Here is a 22023-nt window from a genome sequence, read left to right on the forward strand (position 1 = left end):
GTTCTGAAACGTGGGTAAGCGCTTGGTCCAGTTCCAGGTGTGATTTTCGGAGTGGGTTTGCTTTCTTAGCTGTTTTCTTTCTTGTGTGCAGGCGTCTTATCTCTTCAATTGGATACCACATTTCGGAGGGGCAGGGGCCACTCACTCCACGGGAGTCTTTTGTCCTTGCAGCACGAACCTGTCCACCTGAGCCTCAGCTGCCTTAGCGCCCAGGGCACGTCACACCTGGACTGTCCGCCCCGCCTGGCTCGACCCTCAGCGAGGAAACGTTGTGTAGCTGCGTCCCGAGAGTGACCGTGGGGAGGCCGGACTGGGGGGACGACGACACCGAGAGCCGGCAGTGGGCAGGCAGCGCGGCTCCGCTACCCCACGGACACAGGCGCGGGGAGAGCCGGGGCCTGCCGAGGGAGCGGAGCCGCGCGGGGCTGGGCGCACGCGAGGGAGCGGTGCGGGTCTGACGGCGGGGCTGGGGCTCCCACCGCCTGCGCTCCGCGGCGCTGACGGGCGTTCTGGGACCGACGCGGCTCCTCCGCCCGCCCCGTCCCGGCCCCGCCGCCCGCCCTCCCCGCTCTCCCCGCTCGCAGCCCGGCAGCGCCGGCCGCCGCCGTCCGGAAGGAACCGCGGGGGAAGCGGAGGCGGGGTGTCCCCGGCGCCCCCAGCAGGGGCCGCCCGGCGCGGCGGGACGATGGCGGCGCGCGAGCTCCCGCGTCCCCGCCCCCGCCGCGCCGCCCGCCCCCGCCCCCGCCCCCGCGCGGGGACCCCCGCGCCCGGGGAAGCCCTGCCCGCGCCCTCCGCCGCCGCGCCCTCCGCCTCCCGGGCCCGGGGCTGCCTCCTCGGGCCGCGCCGGGCCGCCCCGCACTGCGCATGAGCGGGAGCCCGGCGAGCCCGTGAGAGGAGCCGCCGCCGCCGCCGCCGTCCATTCGCTGCGGAGCCAGAGGAGGAGGGGAGAGGCCTGGAGGACACCAACATGGTGAGGCTCCGCGGCCGCCGCCGCCCGGGACCGCCCGCCGCCGCCGCGCACCCCCCGGCCGCCCCCGGCCCGCGGCGCCCCCGAGCCCCGGCCCGCGGCCTCCGTCCGGCTCCCGGGCGCGGCTCCCTGCCGGCCTCTCCCTTCCTCCCTCGCCCCTTCCCGCCCGGGCGCCGCCGCTACGCGAGAGCCGAGGAGGCGGAGCGGCGCCGGGCCTAGTCGGGAGCCCCGGGGAGTTTGGGGCGCGGGGAGCGGCCCCGGGGCCCCCGGGCGCGGGGGGTTGGCGTTGGGGCGCGGGAGGGGAGGGGTGGGGGAAACGGCCCGGGCCCGGCCCGTCCGCCGGCTCCATTGTGTCTGGCCGGGCCGGGGGTCCGGGGTTCCGGGTGAGCCGCCTCCCCCCGCCCCGAAGCCGGGGCTTCGCTCTGCGCCCGGCCCGGGAGCAGGAAAGACTTTGCCGGCGCGCCTCTGCCTCCGCCGCTCCCGGCCCCGACACCCCGCAAGTCTCCCGGGCAGTTGTGCTTGGGGCGGGGTGCCAGCCCGTCCCTTTCTCCATCACCTCCCCGGGCGTCCCGTGCTCTGAAGAGGAGAAGGAGAGTTTCCCCGACCGGTTGGAGGAGGTTATATTTACCCCTCTCCTGAAACGTGGGAGACCGCCGAGCTGGGGGAGGGGGTGCGGAAGTGCAACCTGTTCTCGGTTCAGAAAATTAGGGAACACAGACTCGCCGGCGACCTTTCCAGCACCTAGTTTATTTGCTTGGGGGTGGGAGGGGTAATTGCTTTATTATAGTAGTTAAGGGCCATTTGTGATTTGAAAAAAAAAAAAAAAAAAAAAAAAAAAAAAACAGTTTGTCAAGTTACTCTCCTTTTTTCTTTGGGGGAAAAAAAGTCCTCCAGGTTTGCAGACCCTTGTGGTCGAGTTGTTTACTTTGGTAATTAAGTACCTGACTCTGTTGGACGCTCTTCCCGTTTCAGAAGCGCCGTTTGCCCTTGTACAGCCGGAGCGTGAGTGGAATTCCATGCAGGTTACTGTATGAATAGTAAAAATGATATTGTCCTTTTGCTCGTGGGGAACATAAAGGCCTCTTTCAGGAGGGTGTGTGTGCGTGCCTGTGTTAAGGGAATGTTCTAGTGTCTTTGTTTTTAGTTGGTGTTATTTTTGCTGAATGACACTTCTACTCCCAGCCTTCAGCTTGGCAGTATTTTGGTGTCATGTATGCATATGTGGTTTACTCTGCCACATACTCAACATTGATGTTCTGTGACAAGTTGTGTAGGAACTGACGGTTTGAATTTGTAAGAAAACTTTCCTGTAAAGTGCAGGTTAATGTATGGATTAGTATTACAGTGCTCAAAGATCCACCAGGCAGTCTAAACAGTTTCTAGTATCTTAAGTATTTAGATGGTCATAGGCATTACTCCTGAAGTTTCCAGACTCTAAGCATTGAGATGAGTATAGTCAGCTCGAAGTAATGACATTAATTTCCTGGGAAACACTCAGCCAGATCATGAAATATGTGCTCTTCAGGATGAGCTCCAGGCCCACATCATCCCCTAGAATCCCGGGTCCCGGAAATGCTCATCACCTGTTCAGGTGTTCAGGATTCAAGTGGTCCCTAGGAGAGTTCAGCTTGTAAGCCTCTATCCTTTTGGTTAATATTAAAATTAGCCCGTTTTGAAACTTAGCCATAAGTCATGTAATTCTACCAGTGGTGACAAGATACTAATTTAAAACACATCCTGTGACTGAACTCCGTTTATGTCATGAGAGTTGTCGTCATATTCTCTGGTTAGTTTAGAAACCCACAATGGGGGCTGAGCATGGTGGCTCGCACTTGAAATCCCAGCACTTTGGGTCACCGAAGCAGGAGGGTTGCTTGAGAGCCCAGGAGTTTGAGACCAGCCAGGGCAATATAGTGAGACCCCCAACTCGAGAAAAAAAAAGCATACCAGTGTTAAGCTAACTAGTGTGGTTGCAGCGACTCCAGAAGCTGAGGTGGGAGATCGCTTGAGCGGGGAGGTTGCGGCGGCTGTGAGCCCTGCCTCTGCTCCACTCCACCCTTGTCTCTCAGAAAAGGAGGCGGCAGCTCAGCATGGGTCCTGATAGAAGTTAGGCAGTAAGAATTGTATAGTTAAGAAGTTGTTTGGTTATAAACTTATCTTACATATAATTGTTGCTTTATACAGTTTTGGGGCTGTGAATTTTTTGGTGTCCGTAGCTGCAGTCCATTTTCATAGCACATGTTATTGTCAGTTCTAGAGCAAACTTAAATGATGGGATATTTGAAATATTTTGTATAAGTGAAAAAGTTGTTCTGTTAACCTCCTCCCTCCACCCCCAGACTAAAAATGACTCCAGAACTAGATAATATTCTGTTACGTTGGAACGTGTGTGTGTGTGTGTGTTTGAAACAGAGCTTTTGCTCTGTCGCCCAGGCTGGAGTGTAATGGCGTGATCTCGGCTCACTGAAACCTCCGCCTCCTGGGTTCAAGCGATTCTCCAGCCTCAGCCTTCTGAGTAGCTGTGATTACAGGCACCCACCAACATATCCAGTTAATTTCTGTATTTTTAGTAGTGACAAGATTTCACCGTGGTGATTTGACTAGGGTGGCCTTGAACATCTGACCTCAGGTGATCCACCTGCCTCAGCCTTCCAAACTGCTAGGATTGCAGATGTGAGCCACTGTGCCTGGTCTGGAAGATATTTTTTAGAAGTGTTCAAAACGTTTGGATTGTTTTATTTATAAGATGACAGGACTGGATTTGATGATTTCTAAAGTTTCATCCAGCATAGACATTTTATGACCCTAACGATTTTCTAGACTCATAATATCATAGAATTTTTAGACCTGAAATAGACTCAGAGATCATCTAATTTACTCCTCCCCATTTTTGCATAAGAATAAATTGGAGATCAAGGAGATTTTTGAGTTCAAGTCTGCAAGCTTGTTGGTTGTAGAAATGAAACTATTTTCTTCTGGTCTACCATGAAACACCAGTATTTGTGGTACATATGAATCTGTTAACTCATATGAAATCCAGAAAATTGCATTTGAAATTAAATCATATCAGCCGCCTAAGCCAGAGGAAACCTCTTGTTATTAATGAATATGTTAAGTAACAAAATTCATATTAAGGGGTGATTAATGATGTTAATGCCTATGTTTTTAGTGGCTTTAAAATATATGAACTTTAAAATTTAAGATTAGGTTGTCAACAAATACTAGAATTTGTAAATTCAAATGGATGTAGGTCCGTTGGAGGTTGTCTTTTCATAACGTGTGGCATGTTCTCTGCATATCTACCATTAAAGGAGCATATCAGTACTTCTCAATGATTGTTATACGTCTGCTATGTGCCAGACACAGTATTGGGCACTGAAGGGATGTTTATATCTCAGAAGAGACAAAAATCCTCACTCTGGTGAGGGTTACCTTTTAGTAGGGAGACATAAATAATAAAGATAGTATATAATTTTCTCCTTTACTATGTTAGAAGGTGTTAAGTGCTATGGGAGAAAGCAGTGTTGGGGAGGGGGATTGGGGGTGCTAGGGCTTTGGTGGAAGTAGGGTTGCTAAATACTACCACCGATCATTTTGAACCAACTGAGAGATGAGGGAGTAAGCAGTGCAGAAATATGATAGAGAGAAATCTGGAGGAACAGTGAGACCAGTGTGGCTGGAGCAGTGTGTGTGTGTACACGTGCATATACAGGGGGCCACTGGAGCACATGAAGTCTTCATGGCAAGGAGTGGGGTAGGCATGGGTGGGCATTGTAAAGATATTGGGTTTTTGCCCCCGAAAAATGGAAAACCGTTGAAGGATTTTGAGTGGTATGAGATGCCTTGTTTCTTTTGTTCCATAGTGTCCTATGACAGTATATTACAGATAATTTACTTTTAAAAGCAATTTTTTAAAAAAGACCCTTATTACAGTTTTCTTTACCATGCAACTTCTGTGTACAGAGTTTTGAATTCTGTTTAAAATGACTGTCTAATGTTCAGTAAAAGCTAATGGATCGTCAAATATACCTAGCCACATTAGGGCTCATAAAAACAACAAAACCTGTTTGCTAGATTGTTGAACACGTTCTAGTGGTTTGTATGTAGTTCAGTGATACATGCAGAAAACTGGGCCTTTGGGGACAAAGAAAGGAAATTAACATTTATTGAGAAGATCTGCTCTGCCAGTCAGACAATTTACAACTGTCATTTAATCTCCACTCTCACTTCTGAATAGGCATTATTACTACCTTTTTTTTGTGTTTGTTTTTAGCATATTTGGGAATGAAGGCTTAGCGCTTCTAAATTATTTGATGCTGGTATGTGGCAGAGCAGGGCTTAGAACCCTGGTCTCTGGTTCCACACTTTGTCTCCCCCTGACCCTCACCCACTCCCACTTTTCTTTTCTTTTCTTTTCTTTTTCTTTCTTTCTTTTTTTTTTTAAAGCCAGCAAGCATTCCTTCAGGGTAGATGTGGAATCTTTGTTTGGTTTTACTTACTCTGGTTTCTTCCTTGTCATGCAGAATAATAGTGATTTAGTTATTTCCATATCAAATCAAATGATCTATTGTAAACATTAAGTAATTGAAAAATTAAAACTTTTAGTGCATATAGTGAGAAAGTTGGAAGTACAATCTGTGTTAATCTTTTTTAAAAAGTTTTAAAAGAACGGGTCATTTGAGTCAAGTGGCTGCTTTGATTATGCTCTTACAGATTGGGTCAAAGCATAAGGAAAATCTGGGAGAATACTCCTTTTAAATTTCAGTATTATGTTGTTCAAGTTATGGTAGTGTTTGCCATGACATTTGATGAAGAGAAATAGTTCCAAATAGGATTCAGTTGCTTTGTGGACAGAAACAAGCTCTTGACTAATTTATGTAGCCACTTTAGGTGTGTACCCACCCCCACAAGAAAAAGCAAAACAAAAGGAAAAAAAAGTCACTAAAATAGTCTTTTATCACTTTGTTGAATTTGTTTTATATAATTAGTACCTAGTCACTGAGAGTGATTAGGCTGCTTGTCTGCATTGTAGAGTTTTAAGAGATGTAGTGGTTTTTTTGTTAAAGTCTATTATTCGTTTGAATCACTCAACACAGAGATGAGTTGAAGTACACAGGCCGTTCCCTTATTAGAGTAGGGTATGTTCATTTTAATAAACATTTAGAGTGCTTATTCAGAGGATTCTAATACTTCCTGATTTAAGATTTCAGAAAGTATCAAACATTAGAAGATTTTATTTCTCTATGAAACAAATATACTGTGTTATAACTTAACTATGGAATTTTTAAAATCCCATTTAATTTTTAATTTTGTGGGGTTTTTTTTTTGCCTCAGTAATCTTTTGTTAATTTGAGATTACTTTAGAAAACAATGTTAATGGAGAGAGGAAAGCAAATTTAAATTAGCTACTTTGATTTCTTGTTAGAAGTTCAAACAATAAGTTTGAGAGAATCAAATGAGATATGGCTAATGCAAATATTTTAAGGTGGTTATTATTTATCATAGATAATCAGAAATTAGTGAAAATAACTTTTTTCTTTTTTTAGACAGGGTCTCACTCTGTTTCGCCGAGGCTGGAGTGCAGTGGCACAATGTCGGCTCACTGCAACCTCTGCCTCCTGGGTTTGGATAATTCTCCTGCCCCAGCCTCCTGAGTAGCTGGGATTACAGATATGTGCCACCACGCCTGTCTAATTTTTGTATTTTTAGTAGAGAGGGGGGTTTTTCCATGTTGGTCAGGTTGGTCTCGAACTCCCAACCTCAGGTGATCTGCCTCCCCACCCCCAGCCTCCCAGAGTGCTGGGTTTACAGGCATGAGCCACTGCACCCGGCCTAAAATAACTATTTTTAATAGTCAAGGTGGGATGTGGTGGCTCATGCCTGTAATCGTTACACTTGGGAGGCTGAGGCGGGCGAATCATTTGAGGTCTGGAGTTCCAGACGAACCTGGCCATCATAGAGAAACCCCGTCTCTACTAAAAGTACAAAAATTAGCCAGGTGTGGTGGTGGGTGCCTGGAATCCCAGCTACTCTGGAGGCTGAGGCAGGAGAATTGCTTGAGCCTGGGAGGTGGAGGTTGCAGTGAGCCGAGATTGGGCCACTGCGCTCCAGTCTGGGCGACAGAGTGAGACTCTGTCTCAAAAAAAAAAAAAAAAAAAAAAAAAAAGTCAATCCATAAACCAACATGAAGACATTTATTCCAATTTACAGTGGTAGGCATATTTTGACTGGTAATTCTGAGGAGTGGCAAGAAAATCTTTTAAGTTTTCATTAGTTGCCTACTTTTTAAAAACCTGTGAAGTGTACAAAAGTTGACAAAATCCATTTGAATCTTACAGATATACTTCTGAATTTCCGTACTACATCATTGTGCACAGTAATTACGTAGCATGTATGTCACTCCTGTTGGACTTGGTAGTACAGCACTACCCTCTTGTCTGTGCTTTCGCTTTCCTTGATTTTAGTTACCTGTGATCAACTGGCAATCTGAAAATATTAATGACAAATTCCAGAAATAATTCCTAGGTTTTACCTGGTGTGCTGCTCTCAGTAGCATGATGCCGTCTTACTGTCGCAGCCGTTGGTCGTCCCTTTGTCCGTCTTACTCACGCTGCATTTACTGCCCGCTGCTGGCCGCTTAGCCATCTGAGTTATCAGGTCAAAAAAACATAGTGTATATATACGCTTCTATACTATCTACGTTTTCAGGCATCCACTGAAGATCTTGAGATGTTCCTCCCGCCCCCATGTGGATAAGAGGGGACTAATGTAATACAGAGCCTCTTTTTTATGAAACGGAGTTTTGCTCTTGTTGCCCAGGCTGGAGTGCAATGGCACGATAATGGCGCGATCTCTGCTTACCACAGCCTCCACCTCCTGGGTTCAAGCGATTCTCCTGCCTCAGCCTCCTGAGTAGCTGGCATTACAGGCATATGGCACCATACCTGGCTAATTTTGTAGTTTTAGTAGAAATGGGGTTTGTCTATGTTGGTCAGGCTGGTCTTGAACTCCCAACCTCAGGTGATCCACCCGCTTCGGCCTCCCCAAGTGTTGGGACTACAGGCGTGAGCCACTGTGCCCAGCCCCTTTTTTTTTTTTTGAGACTGGGTGTTGCCATGTTGTTAAGGCTAGAATTGGTGATGCCATCATGGCTCACTGCAACCTCAAACTTCTGGGCTCAAGTGACCCTCCTACCTCAATCTCCTGAGTAGCTGGAACTACAGGTATGCACCACCAGGTCTTGCTTTGTTGCCCAGGCTCGTCTTGAACTCTAGGCTCAAGCAATCCTTGCACCTTCACCTCCCAAAGTGCCGGGATTATAGGTGTGAGCCATCTTGCTCAACTTCAGCACCTCTTAAAGAGGGGTTAATTTCAAGAGTTATTCAAAGTGCAGGAAATTTAAGAACGAATGAATAAGTAATTGTCATCCACATGTAATTATTTTAAATTGCAGATTACAAGAGTACTGTGAGGGTTTTGTTTTGCTTACTATTTAAAATGGTACACATTTCCATGTTTTCTGGCCATAACCTGTATAAGTATTTGTACTTTATCTGGGTTTCAAGCCTTCTCTTTGGCAAAGGAAACCCGGACTTAGAGTGCCCTGTACATTTAAAGCTATAGATTATAGCCATCTGTTTTTAAAATAGTCTGTGGCAAGACCATAAACACATTTTTCTTCCTGTTGTATTGCTTGTCTTGAACATGGCTTATCCCCTTTCTCCCCCGTACCCCCAACCAAAAAAAACACACCCCAAATAGAAGTTCCATCCTCAAATTATCTTTTTAGTTAGGTTGTGAGGGAAGGCTTAATGGGGAATTTTTAGTTGGCATGCACATTGTTCACATTTGACTAAACTTTTCCATTAAAATAGGTGAAGAAATACTGCTCACAGTTTTCCTCCCTTCAACTTCAGTAGCTGCACTTTTACCCTTTTTGTTTTTCTTTCACTTGAGGACAGTATATAATAAATGGCAAGACTGCATGCCGTGAAACCAGGCACCAGGGTTTATTCCTGGCTCTGCTTCTTGTTGGATAAGTAGATACATGATGCTTGAAGTTTGATTCCTCATGGGTAAAATAGAATCGTCTTGCATCTAGCACAGTGCCTGGCACATAGTAGGAGCTCAGATGTTAGCTGCTAGTTTTAGTATAGTTTATTGTATACTATTAAAATTTTTTTCTAGAGTTATTTATTTATTTTTGGACAGGGTCACATGCCTTGTCTTGTCCAGGCTGGAGTGCAGTGGCGCTGTCATAGCTCACTGCAGCCTCTCTGTCCTGGGCTCAAGTGATCCTCCCAAGTAGCTGGCACTACAGGAATGCACCACCATGCCTGGCCCCTTTTTTGTTGTTGTTAATTTTAATACAGACGAGGTCTTGCTATGCTACCCAGGCTGGTCTTGAACTCCTGAGCTCAAGCAGTCCTCTTGCCCTGGCCTCCCAAAGTGCTGGGATTACAAGTGTGAGCCACCACACCTGTCTGTCTTTCTTCGTTTATGGACTTCTGAGGAGTCCTTACCACGTGCTAGTTGTGGTTCTGAGAGTTTAACCTGAATTGATTAATGTAACATCAGCACTCTGTTTATAGATGAAGAAGTTGAAGCACAGAAAAACTAATTTCCCCAAAGTCATACAGCAGTTAAGTGGTACAGGTGGAGTTAAACTCCTGACAGTCTGGTTTGAAAGTCTGTACTCTTCAGTAACTAATCATATTATATTGCCTCTCTGTGCAGGTAGAAGGAAAAGGAGAGAGCTACAGCTAGTGCTCGACTTACGACCATGATTGGTTCCGACACACCGGTCGTAACACGATTTGGTTGTAAGTTGAGTAGGCTATATGCACGCGGAGATGGTAGTGCTGCCGGAAGCTGGTCCGCACTGTCGTATGCCCAGCTGGGCAACGTTTGCGCTGCCAGACGCGGAGCAGTCATGGCTAGCGATTGTGGTCGTAAAGTCGAATGGTCGTAAGTTGCATAGGTTGTAGGTCGATCAATACCTGTACTCCTGCTTAGATTCCTTTTCTGACTTCGCTGCAGTAGAACTGTTTCTAGGTGAAAGTCTGCTGGAGGAGTTGTGGGTAGGCTCATTAGTTGAATTGGTTTTTCCTGCACTTTTGACTTCAGACCTCTAGTCTCTGTTGGAAGGCTTTTTGTAAGTTAGTGGTTTTGGATATTGGTAACGTTTTGCTTTATCTGCTGAATACCATGTATTATATATGGAAAGTATGATCTTGTAAAGTTAAAACTAGCTCTTCTAAATTTCAGATGAAGTAAAACTGTCAATATGATAATTACATAACAACTTACGGAGCTTTTAGTGAGAATTATGGGTCATCATAAAAGTGCTTCAGTCTGGAAAGCATTGACTTTTGTGAGCCATATTCATCAAATCCTGAGATAACTAGAATTGAGTTAGAAAATCAATTCCTTTAAAAATATAAAGGCCTAAGTGTCTGTTTCTGGAGTTCAGACTGAAATATAAACTTAAGGATGGGAAGGTAAAAATTCAAATTAATAGAAATAAAATGGATCTTAATTTTTAGCTTTTAAAAATATCACTTATGGCTGAGCGCCGTGGCTCACGCCTGTAATCCCAGCACTTTGGGAGGCCAAGGCAGGCGGATCACGAGGTCAAGAGATGGAGACCATCCTGAAACTCTGTCTCTACTAAAAATACAAAAATTAGCTGGGCGTGGTGGTGCCCACCTGTAGTCCCAGCTACTTGGGAGGCTGAGACAGGAGAATTGCTTGAACCCAGGAGGTAGAGGTTGCAGTGAGCCGAGATCATGCCACTGCAGCCTGGCACCTGGCAACAGAGTGAGACTCTGTCTCAAAGAAAAAAAAAATCACTTATTAAAATTATTTCTATTTTGAAATGGTTAGAACTTAGTTGACTAGAAAGTCATTTTCCATGTTTATTGTTTTTCCTTGGGGAAGTAACTTTTAATAGGAAGACTTTTAAAACTCATTACTTTTTCTTCGGATAAACTATTATTTTAAATGTGATTCTTAAATTTCTTTCTCTTTTTTTTTTTTGAGGTGAGATTTCACTCTGCCACCCAAGCTGTAGTGCAGTGATGCTGTCATAGCGCGCTGCAGCTTTGAACTCTTGGGCTCTGGGGATCCTCATCCTCCCACCTCAGCCTCACAACTACTAGGACTATAGGCATGCACTACAGCACCCAGCTAATTAATTTTTTTTTTTTTTTTTTTTTAGTAGAGACAGGGTCTCATTGTGTTGCCCAGGCCAGGCTGGGTCTTGAACTCCTGGCCTCAGACAGTCCTACTGCCTTGGCCTCCCAAAGTGCTGGATTATAGGTGTGAGTTACTGCACCTGGCTGACTCTAATTCTTGAATTTCCTGAGTAAAAAAAATGCAAATATGCTAGATTTAAGAATAAAACAATATGTATTGATAACTTGGCATGTTATATTTTGGAAAGATGAGCAAATAAGTTCATTTTACTGTTCAGATTATGACAGTATTTCTGACTTTGGTAATCTTTGATACAACTGTAATTAGCTTTCTGTTACAAGAGATAGTGTTTCTTCTCCCCCCCACCCTCATTTTTTTTTGCTGGAATTAAAAAGCAAACTATATTCTGGTTTTTTGCATTTTACATCTTTACTACTGTTGCATTTCTTTGGTGCTATCTCCGTAGTTTTAACGTTTGAATACTGAAGATTGTATTGCCTGATCTTATTTAATGATCACGCTAGTTTATTCCCTTTAAATAAGTATTTAAGTCAATGGCATCTATTACATTTGAGTGCTGAATCATTGTAGCTGTCACATGTCTTTGCTCTTGGGAAGTTCCCCACTGGGTTTGTAGTAGAAACAGAAAAAATCCATCTGCTTTTTCTTTCACCTCAGTTTTCTGTCCACCCTCTCATCCCCTATAAAATAATTCTTCCTGGTTAGTCACCTTTTTCTCTTCTGTAGGTTGATAGAGATGTAAACTTTTGGTGCCGCACTGTCAAAATCGGAACACTGCCTGGTGCATCTGTGTGGCTTAGGAAAAGGGGCTGGGAGTGTTACAGCTCCCCTAAATTGGTCAGGTATACTCCAGCTGTATTCTAGGATAGCCTTTGAGACTACAGAATGGAATCCCCTTAGTAGGGAATCAAGTGTTAAAATGTATTCTGGGGACAGAGAGCTGGCAGAGAAGTAGTCAGAGTGCATTATAAGAAGTGGAGGAGGCCGGTGGCTCACGCCTGTAATCCCAGCTCTTTGGGAGTCTGAGGCGGGTGGATCACAAGGTCAAGAGATTGAGACCATCCTGGCCAACATGGTGAAACCCCGTCTCTACTAAAAATACAAAAATTAGCTGAGCGTGGTGGTGTGCACCTGTAGTCCCAGCTACTCAGGAGGCTGAGGCAGGAGAATTGCTTGAACTCGGGAGGCGGAGGTTGCAGTGAGCTGAGATTGCGTCACTGCACTCCAGCCTGCCACCTGGTGACAGAGTGAGACTCTGTCTCAAAAACAAAAAACAAAAAAGAAGTGGAGGGTGTTTATCAGACTTTACAGGAATGAGATTGTCAGTGTCCACTTAGCTTAGCTGGAGTCCATATTGTCAGTTCTTGGCTTCATGTAACTGAATGGCCTTTATGGTGTTGGAAATGGGTAGGTGCACGCCGTTTCTTCAGATATATTGATGTTGCCCTAGAATGGTGGAAATTTATACCAAACCAGTTAAATCAGTTTACATTTGGCTGGGCACAGTGGCTCATGTCTGTAATCTCAGAACTTTGGGAGGCCTTTTTAAACTTACTACTTTTTAAGGATCCAACCTCAGGCGGGTGGATCACCTGAGATCAGGAGGTCTAGACCAGCCTGACCAACATGGCAAAACCCTGTCTCTACTAAAAATATAAAAATTAGCTGGGCATGGTGGCACATGCCTGTAATCCCAGCTACTTAGGAGGCTGAGGCAGGAGGATCACTTGAGCCCGGGAGGCAGAGGTTTCAGTGAGCCGAGATTGCGCCATTGCACTCCAGCCTGGGTGACAGAGTGAGACTCTGTCTCAGAAAAAAAAGGTTTACATTTACGTGTATTATTTATTACGTAAACTGTTTTCAAATAAGATATGACATGGAATTCATTTTGTATAATTTTGTTTTTAATTTTTGTAGGTAAGACAGTTTTTTACATTTGTTTGCCCAGTCTTCTGTTATCTTGCTTTTTGATAGAAAGTCATGAATAGAATGAACAGCTCTTTTTGGCTTGTAGAAGTGACTGGAGCTGTTTTTTTCCTTCCTCCCTTCAACAAAGGCAGTTGACCCTGCAGGGAACTGAGCACTGGATTTAAAGCTGTGTGATGAAACCCCAGATAGACCTGATTGTTTCGCCACCTCCAACTTCTAGGAGAATGGGGGAAAAGTTATGCCAGTAAGTTACATCAGGTTTAATTAAAAAGTAATTTCCAGGCTGGGTACAGTGGCTCACTCCTGTAGTCCCAGGATTTTGGGAGACCGAGGCAGAGGATTGCTTGGGCCCAGGCATTCAAGACCAGACTGGGCAGCATAGCAAGACCCCGTCTTTAAAATTTAAAAAAACCCTGTAATTCCCAGGATGTGGTCTGTGGTTGGTGTACTTCCAGGTCGATCTCCAGCACTCCCTGTATCTTTGTACAGTGGTCAGTGGCGATCACAGTGATCCTTTGGTACTTCTTGTTCCTCAGAGGAATACGGAACGTGCGAGTGCACTCCGTTGCTCAAGGAAGAAAGGTATACTAAGTTTTAAAATAATTTTCAGTAACAAAAGTTGGAATCAAAGCAGTTCCTTGTTAACTTTCATTGAAGCAAAATCAAATGGACAGTGACCTTCCTTGGCATTTGATTTCATTGTGAATTCGTTGTCATTGAACAGTCAATCTCAAGGAGGAGATAGTTTTCAAAAGGGAAGAATCCTGGACACCTGGACACTTGAGGGTTGTGTTGTATAATGGGATATGACTACATCCAGATGTTGTGGAGTTATTAGTGAAGTAGCAGAAGAGTCGTGAATTTATATGAATTCAGTTTCTCAATTTTAGTGGAGTACGGAGGTTGAGATTTTAATTTGTAATCCTTTTTTGTTGTTGTCGAGATGGAGTCTCGAGTCTTACTCTGTCGCCCGGGCTGGAGTGCAGTGGTGCGGTCTCAGCTCCCTGCAACCTCCACCTCCTGGGTTCAAGTGATCTTCCTGCCTCAGCCTCCTGAGTAGCTGGGATTACAGGTGCGTGCCACTATGCCTAGCTAATTTTTGTATTTTTTTGTGGAGATGGGGTTTCACCATGTTGACCAGGCTGGTCTTGAACTCCTGACCTTGTGATCCGCCTGCCTCGACCTCCCAAAGTGCTGAGATTACAGGAGTGAGCCACTGCACCTGGCCTTAATTTATAATCTTAACAGTAACATATTTACAAAGAGAGGGGTGTGGCTGGCAGACTCTAGAGCATAGACATTTTTCATATTGCAAGTAATAGGGTTAGTTTTCATACTTGATTTGCATAGTCTTGTTTTTACTGTGATCGGTGTAAATATGTTGTAAATCTCAAAAACTTGGTAAATATGTACAGCAAGCAGTGTGATTTATGGAAAGATTACTCAGATTCATGAGACCTCTTTGTTTTTGTCTCATTTCTACTAATAACAACCTGAGTGATTTTTCTGAACAAATGCCGGAAGGTTAAGGTTCCCTGATCTGTCTAATCTGGAAATTGATGTTTATGATCTGTTTGGGCTAGATGGGAGAATCTGGGGTTCTCAAATGTGTTGCCTAAACCACAGAATATTGTATCTATTCATGAGTACCCTGCTCAAGTTTCCCCTCTTCATTTGTGGTAGTAGCCCAGGAAAAACCCAAGTATTTTGCTGGGAGATGGTATTGGAGTTTGGGAGGAGGAAGAGTCACAGTGGTGAGGCTGCAGTTGCTAGGAGGCCAGCTTGGGAGGGAAGGGAGAACATGTCCTTGATCCTGACAGTGTCCTGCCTTATTTTGCTGTGGGTTTAGGTCAGATGAGAAATGAATCCTTGACAGTGTCCAGCAAGTGAGAAGAGGCGAATATCTCTTCATCTCTTCCCCTGTCTGAGAAGAGGTAGCAGGGCTGTTTCGAGAGAGCAAGGGCCTCTGCTGGGCTCTGGCGAAGGCAATGAGGTGATCCCTTTAGGGGAAAAAGAAAACATTGATTTCAGTGGGAAGGATGCATCTTCTGATTTGAGTGAAAATATGAGGAAATTTTGTTAATAATTTTCTTGGTTTCTGGATACAGCTAGGGAAACGTCGAATACTCATCTTATTGCTTTCTCCAATTTGGTAAAAAGAGCAAGAAAACAAGGCGGGTGGTGTTGGGGAGGATCCCCCTCCTCCCGCCCCATATCCTTTTAGAGTGGGTGTTAGGACTGCAGTAAACACCTGTTAATCTCCTGGTTCCCTGGGGCATTTGCTGACCGGTCAAATCATTTCACCTTTTCCCTGTGTCTCCTCGGGCATCCATCTCAGAACGTGGTGCTTGGTGGGGTTTGGAGAGGCGGCCCTTCCTTCTGCAGCCTTTATGGACGCTCGCAGGACCCACTGTAGGAGGAACGCTGGCTGGTTAGCTCCCTTCACTTCTGTCCTAGTTACTCTTCCAAAACTCTACCAAATTTTGTGTTTCAGATTTTTTTAAAAGTTAATCTTTCTGATTAATAATAGATCAAAAATAAATCTTAAGCTAAAATGTTTTACTGTTTTATAAGAAAAAATATTACTAAGAACGTTTAGTCAGCCATATAGAAATATTTAGTCTTATGTGATTTTCTGTAAAGTTTCAGTTTATTCTCTGGTTTTAATAGAACAAGTTGAAATCATCGCAGAAGGATAAAGTTCGTCAGTTTATGATCTTCACACAATCTAGTGAAAAAACAGCAGTAAGTTGTCTATCCCAAAATGACTGGAAGTTAGATGTCGCAACAGATAATTTTTTCCAAAATCCTGAACTTTACACACGAGAGAGTGTAAAAGGATCATCGGACAGGAAGAAGTTAGAACAACTGTACAGTAGATACAAAGGTGAGTGCTTGCTTAGGACTTTAAATAAACTTTGGACCAGATTTTTCCAAATTATCGGCTTGTAAGATGTCAAATACTATATGTAACATAAATTGGGTGTCTGTATCCAATAGAGGTCTGTAGATCTTAGAGTTATTTCAGGAGGTCTGAGGAGAAATTATTTTCTTTTCACTGAGATTTCTCCTTGGCCTTTGTATTTTCCTCCCCTCCTTTTTTTTCTCCCCCATTGTCCAAGTTGAGAATGGGGATGGGCAACTGTTTTTACTCCCCTCATATGTATAAAACTCCGCTGAACCAGCCTTTAAGAAAACCTGCATACTAAATCTTTAAAGAATTACAAAGTCATGCATACTGTTTAAAAAGTTCAACTGCATAATAGGTGAATAAGAAAAGGTTAATAGTTTCTCTGTCTTTTCCTTATTAATTCTCCTAAGTAACCAATAATAGCCTGGTATGGATTCTTCCATATCTTTTATGTTTATGCAGAAATATGTTTACAGGGTCTCTTTCAAAGTTTTTCTGAAAATGGGATATTTTATGCATAACTTGTGCTCCAAAGTCAAATAATGTGCATGTTTTTATTGCTGGAGATATTGCCAGATTACCTTTAGAAAGATGTTAGCAAATCAGATTTGATAGGAGTGCACAAGTGCTTCTTTCTGTTTGTTTCTGTTATTTAAATTTTTTGCCTGTCTGATAAGTAAATATTGATTTTTTTTCTTTAAACAACAGATATTTACATTGTTGAGATTAGGATTGAATTGCATAGTTTATAATTTTTCTGATACTCTTAAGTGGTTGTTGTGGTAAAATGAACTTTGTTCCAAGAAAAAAAGAATTTCTGTTCCGAACACCTACTTAAGCAAAATGTGGATATATTAGAATCCCATGTGTCTATATGCGAATGTCTGATTTTCTGAATGTGTGTAAGTATGGGACATACTTCATACACGTGAATAAGTGAGACTTTAAAAATCATGTATCCATCTGCACATTATCTTTTGTACACTTTAAGAATGCTGTTAGAGAGGAAAGCGGCTTTAAATAACGGGCAAGGATATGTTGGAGTAATACTGTTTCATGTCTTCCGTATATTGTGGTCATTTGAAAAATGGAATATAAAGCATTACCTTTTTCAGTTTTGGTAATGTAGCATAATATAACACTACTTTAATACTGAGCTGTTGTTTTTCAAGATCCTCAAGATGAGAATAAAATTGGAATAGATGGCATACAGCAGTTCTGTGATGACCTGGCACTCGATCCAGCCAGTATTAGTGTGTTGATTATTGCATGGAAGTTCAGAGCAGCCACACAGTGTGAGTTCTCCAAACAGGAGTTCATGGATGGCATGACAGAATTAGGGTGAGTATGTAGTTACAATAGGAAAGTAGATATGTGACTGTGGAACTGAATTATGATTTTTTATAAAAATGTTTCATAAAATGTAAATTTAAAGATTTACAGGCCAACAAACATTGGTATACATCGAAGTGGGTTAACTTGCTAGTTTCCATGTTACACGGTTTTCTGGGCTTGTCAAGGTGTTTGTATAGTTAGCACAGCCTATTCTTTTGGATATATTCTTCTCATTTACTTCTAAGGCAGGTTCATTAGTATTAAAATTATGCATAATATCTAACATGGAAAAGTGAAATGACCAAGTTAACAAGTTATTTCCGGCCTGGCACCGTGGCTTATGCCTGTAATCCCAGCACTTTGGGAGGCGAGGAGGGTGGATCATGAGATGAAGAGATCGAGACCATCTTGGCCAACATGGTGAAACCCTGTCTCTACTAAAAATAAAATTAGCCGGGCATGGTGGTATGTGCCTGTAATCCCAGCTACTCGGGAGGCTGAGGCAGGGGAATTGCTTGAAACCAGAAAATGGAAGTTGCAGTGAGCCAGGATTGCGCCACTGCACTCCAGCCTGGCGATAGAGCGAGATTCTGTCTCAAAAAAAAAAAATAAATAAATAAATAATAAAGTTATTTCCTAATGTGAGACTGCGAACCCTGCATTTATAAAATCCTAGAATTTAAAAACTGGAAGATACTTTAGAAGTTCCTGCATGTTTCACTTACACTTTGACAGCCGGTTAGCTGAATGTCTTTGGAGAAATTGATTGAAAAGTCATGGATAGAGGTTTCACTGTGACCTCTAGTTGTTCATATTTAATGAGGCCGCAGACAGAAGTAATCAGTCTGTTGGTAGGTAGCTGCCCTTTCTGTTTTTAGTGGCCACTATTGAGTAATAACAGCTAACGTTTATTGAACACTATGTTTTTCAGTTAACTGTGCCAGCTGCTTCACCTGCCTCTTCACAGCAGCTTTTTGAGAGTAGTCTTTCTATGCCCCTTTTAGAGATGAAGAAACTGAGGTACAGAGAAAATACAGAATTAATTAGGTAGTGTTAGAGTCATCATTTGAACCTGAGAGACATTGCAGTCAATCAGAGTCCAGCCAAGATACGAAAACCACACCAATAATTTTAACAGGGAAAACTTAAAGAATTGCTTTACTCTGTCAGAGGGATGAAAGGAAACTCCCCGACGTAACAGGTATCAGTTGCAGCAAGCTGCTACCACCTCTGGGAAGTGAGGGAAGTGAACAGACAAGGAAGAAATTGAGAAGCTTAGGAGATCCCCACAAGGCTGAGATTCAGACCTGGGGGCTGGAGGAGAGGGTTGGCCACCTGTGATGCTGGTGAAAAAACTGCCTAGAGGCCACTTGCTGTGTGCTGTGAGATTGCTACCACTGGTGGATACTGCTGGGATCTTCCCACACATTTTCTAAAACCCTGGCCCTCTGCAGACAGCAAACTGGGATGAGAAAAGTTCCTTCTTCCTCTTCCAGCCTAACACCGAGCCAGCTGGCAAGAAAAATGAAGTCTCACAGTTTGTAGTCCAATATCACAAAGTAGGGCAAAGAAGGGCAGGTTTAAAGCTAAGAGGCAGTAAATTAACTGCCCTGGACACTGTGTCCTTCAGCCAAAGCCAGGCCCATCCTGAACTTCCTGGGATTCTCTGCGCTAGGACAGGTTTCACCGGAACTTACGGAAGCAATGGTTTTAAAAATTTGAAACTGAATTCACATAATGTGTGATGAATTTTCAAATCAGAATTTTAATTTACAAACTAATGGTCTGAAAGGTATTACAAAGAATGTAGAAGGAAAATAAAAACAAAATGATTAGAAGGAAAAAAATTGGTTTGTTTGTGGAATCTATAAGAAATAGGGTGTTTCTACCATAAGGCTATGTTTGGAAAGTAAGGCTTGGTACGTAGAGATTTTCAGACTCATTGAAAGTGGAATGTTTTGCACTTATAGAAAAAGCTTAATATTAATCTGAGATAATTCAGTTGGAGGTGGTAGGAGGTTCACCCATTTAGTACTCTACTTTGTACATAACAAGAAGCAAGTTTTCAAAAGGAATGTTTCTTCATAAGCAAGAGACCATGCTTTAGTTAATTTAGATAGTAGACATGATTAATACCATGTCAGTAGTGTCTAAAACAGTTTAAAATGATTGTTCTGCTGATTACTATGCATTCTTATTTATTCTCTGAAGCTGACTTCTACTAGTGAAAGTGTTGATAGTCTAGTGAATTATGTAGTTGAAACGGATAGCTGGTTTCCTTTCAGTCGTTATTTAGAACATTTAATCCCTCCAGATCTATTCTTTCGGCAGGTAACGCCCATGCTTGTTTATATTTATGTAATATAGAAAGATTGAATTCCAATTATTTGGTTTTTAAGAAAGAAGTTCTAGGAAATAAATGTAAGCCTTCGTGGGAATAAACAAGTTATTAATTTATAGTGGAAAAGTTAATCTTTTATAAACTTAATTTTATAATGTAGATGTGACAGCATAGAAAAACTAAAGGCCCAGATACCCAAGATGGAACAAGAACTGAAAGAACCAGCACGATTTAAGGATTTTTACCAGTTTACTTTTAATTTTGCAAAGAATCCAGGACAAAAAGGATTAGGTAAGAATTTTTTAAGATTATATTTGATGTTTCAGATATATTCAAATACATTGACAGTGTCATTTTTGTAATAGAAGGTTATGTGTTTTGAGCATAAAGTCATGAAAATACCAATTATTGAAAAAATAAGAAAAAGGGAACTTTTAATCAGAAAATACCATGTACATTGAATAATAAGTGTACCCTTGGTACCGTATGTGAACCACAGATTTTTGTTTTATAAAAACTACAGTCAGTATAGAAGATAGTTGTTAAAATTCCACTGACATTTATTTATGCATTCATTCATTCATTCATTCATGATCCCAAAGATATTTTAGGATCTTAGCATTTATAGAAATAGCATTATAAGACTTCTAAGTCATAGAATACCAGATAAATTTATTCTTTTTTGTTATGATTTATTTGAAAACTGTAAGGATGAAAAAGGAAATGCTTATCATTTATAATCTTATTATCCAGAAATAACTGCTGTAACAGTTTAGATCAATCCATTTATATTTGTACGTTTGCTTTTGGGGATAGTTAAGAGATATGAGAGTAGAAGATATGGTGTAATTTAGATACAGTGTAATTTGCAAATTACCTGAAAAGATTAGACAGTGCTAGTAGATAATTACAAAATAATAAAACCATGTAGGGGTTTTAGAGAAAAGGAGAAATGAGTCAAAGCAGGAGTGGTTGGGAAATGCTTCCTGGGCAAGGTGGGACATGAGCTAAAGGATTTGGTATTTGGCTGGACAAGGGAAGATAAAAGATATTCCAGTGAGAAGATAGTTGTGAATGAACGTCTAAAACTTAAGCAATAAGCTTGGCTTTGTGCAAGAGAGAAGTCGTTGGTTTGGTTTTGATTTTAGTGGGAATGCTTGTTTGGAGATTATAAATTGGCGAGACACAAGAAGGCTTAATAACCACAGACTTCCTTTGAAATCAGAAATGGTTTTGTTTTGTTTTTGGAGACTGAAAGGTTTAACCTGGAGTTTGTGGGGAATGGGGATCCAGTGAAGATTCTGATGATGGTGATGACTTTCATTTAATGTGAGCTTTTGGTGTGCCTGGCCCCGTGCCAACTACTGTACTGTACATATACTGCTTGTCTTGTCTGTATGTAAGTCCATTTCATGTTGCTATAACAGAATACCTGAGACTGGGTAACGTATAAAGAGATTTGTTTAGCTCATGGTTCTGCAGGCTAGGAAGTTTAAGGGCATGGCCCTGGCTTCTGCGGAATGCTTTTATGCTGCATCATAACATGGCAGAGAATGACAAAGGGAGGTCTGTGAAGAGAGAGACCAAACAGCAGGAGAAGCCTCACTTCACAGTAACACACTCCAGGAACTAATCTGCTCCCTCTGGCAAGAACTCACAGTTGCAAAAGGAGACTAGCACCAAGCCATTTTTGAGGAGTCCACCCCAACGATTGAAACCTGGCCCACCAGGCCCCACCTTACGGCACCACCACAGGGGATGGAATTTCGGTATGAGTGTTGGTGGGACAAACCAGCCATATCCAGACCATAGCACTGCCTCATGGGAGTTTTACTGATTTTTTTGAATTATTCATTCTTTCATTCAGTAATTTACCACCTGCTGTGTGCTGTGCCAAATACACAGTCATACAGTGCTAGCTGTTTATCATCCTTAATTCGAAGATGAGGAAACTTAGGCCCAGGAAGTTTAAGTAACTTGCCCAGTAAAAGGCCAGTGAGGTTTTTTTGGGGTTTTTGAAGCTAGAGTAGTTGAAAAAGCTCACTAGGGGCCTTTTGCACTAATTCCTCTTTATTTTTTAAATTAGAGGGGGGAAAGTGTTGAGAAACAGGTTATGTGAATAGGGATTAGACCGAGGAAGTCATGGAAAGCTGGAGAGGAAGGGATAAATGTATAACATTTCTAACGCAGTGTGGCCCCACGAGTTACTAAACACGACTGAATTGATTAAAGTCATAAAATGTTTGTAAAGCAGAGTTCTCAATAATAAAGCCTCCTTGTCAGCTTGATTGTTCGATATCAATTGGATTTTATTCTTAAAGG

General features: G+C 42.8%; 1 protein-coding gene across 4 annotated transcripts in view; it reads left to right on the plus strand.

The window, feature by feature from the left end:
- The first annotated feature begins 770 nt into the window (after positions 1–770).
- The window catches only part of DCUN1D1 (defective in cullin neddylation 1 domain containing 1), a 38213-nt gene continuing 16960 nt past the window's right edge, over positions 771–22023 (plus strand). Inside the window, exons 1-4 of one of the 4 annotated variants that reach the window (XM_032298491.1) lie at positions 771–970; positions 15785–16001; positions 17198–17366; positions 19862–19992. In XM_032298491.1, coding sequence (XP_032154382.1) covers positions 968–970; positions 15785–16001; positions 17198–17366; positions 19862–19992 — 520 coding nt within the window. In that variant the 5' untranslated portion in view covers positions 771–967. Of the gene's footprint in view, positions 971–1562; positions 1585–13053; positions 13359–14324; positions 15546–15784; positions 16002–17197; positions 17367–19861; positions 19993–22023 lie in introns of those variants that run through there. The other 3 variants (XM_032298492.1, XM_032298490.1, XM_032298493.1) reach the window with 3 other exon arrangements.

This window comes from Sapajus apella, unplaced genomic scaffold (genome assembly GCF_009761245.1).
Source record: "Sapajus apella isolate SASKATOON/1434 unplaced genomic scaffold, GSC_monkey_1.0 scaffold38, whole genome shotgun sequence".
NCBI classification, from domain to species: domain Eukaryota; kingdom Metazoa; phylum Chordata; class Mammalia; order Primates; family Cebidae; genus Sapajus; species Sapajus apella.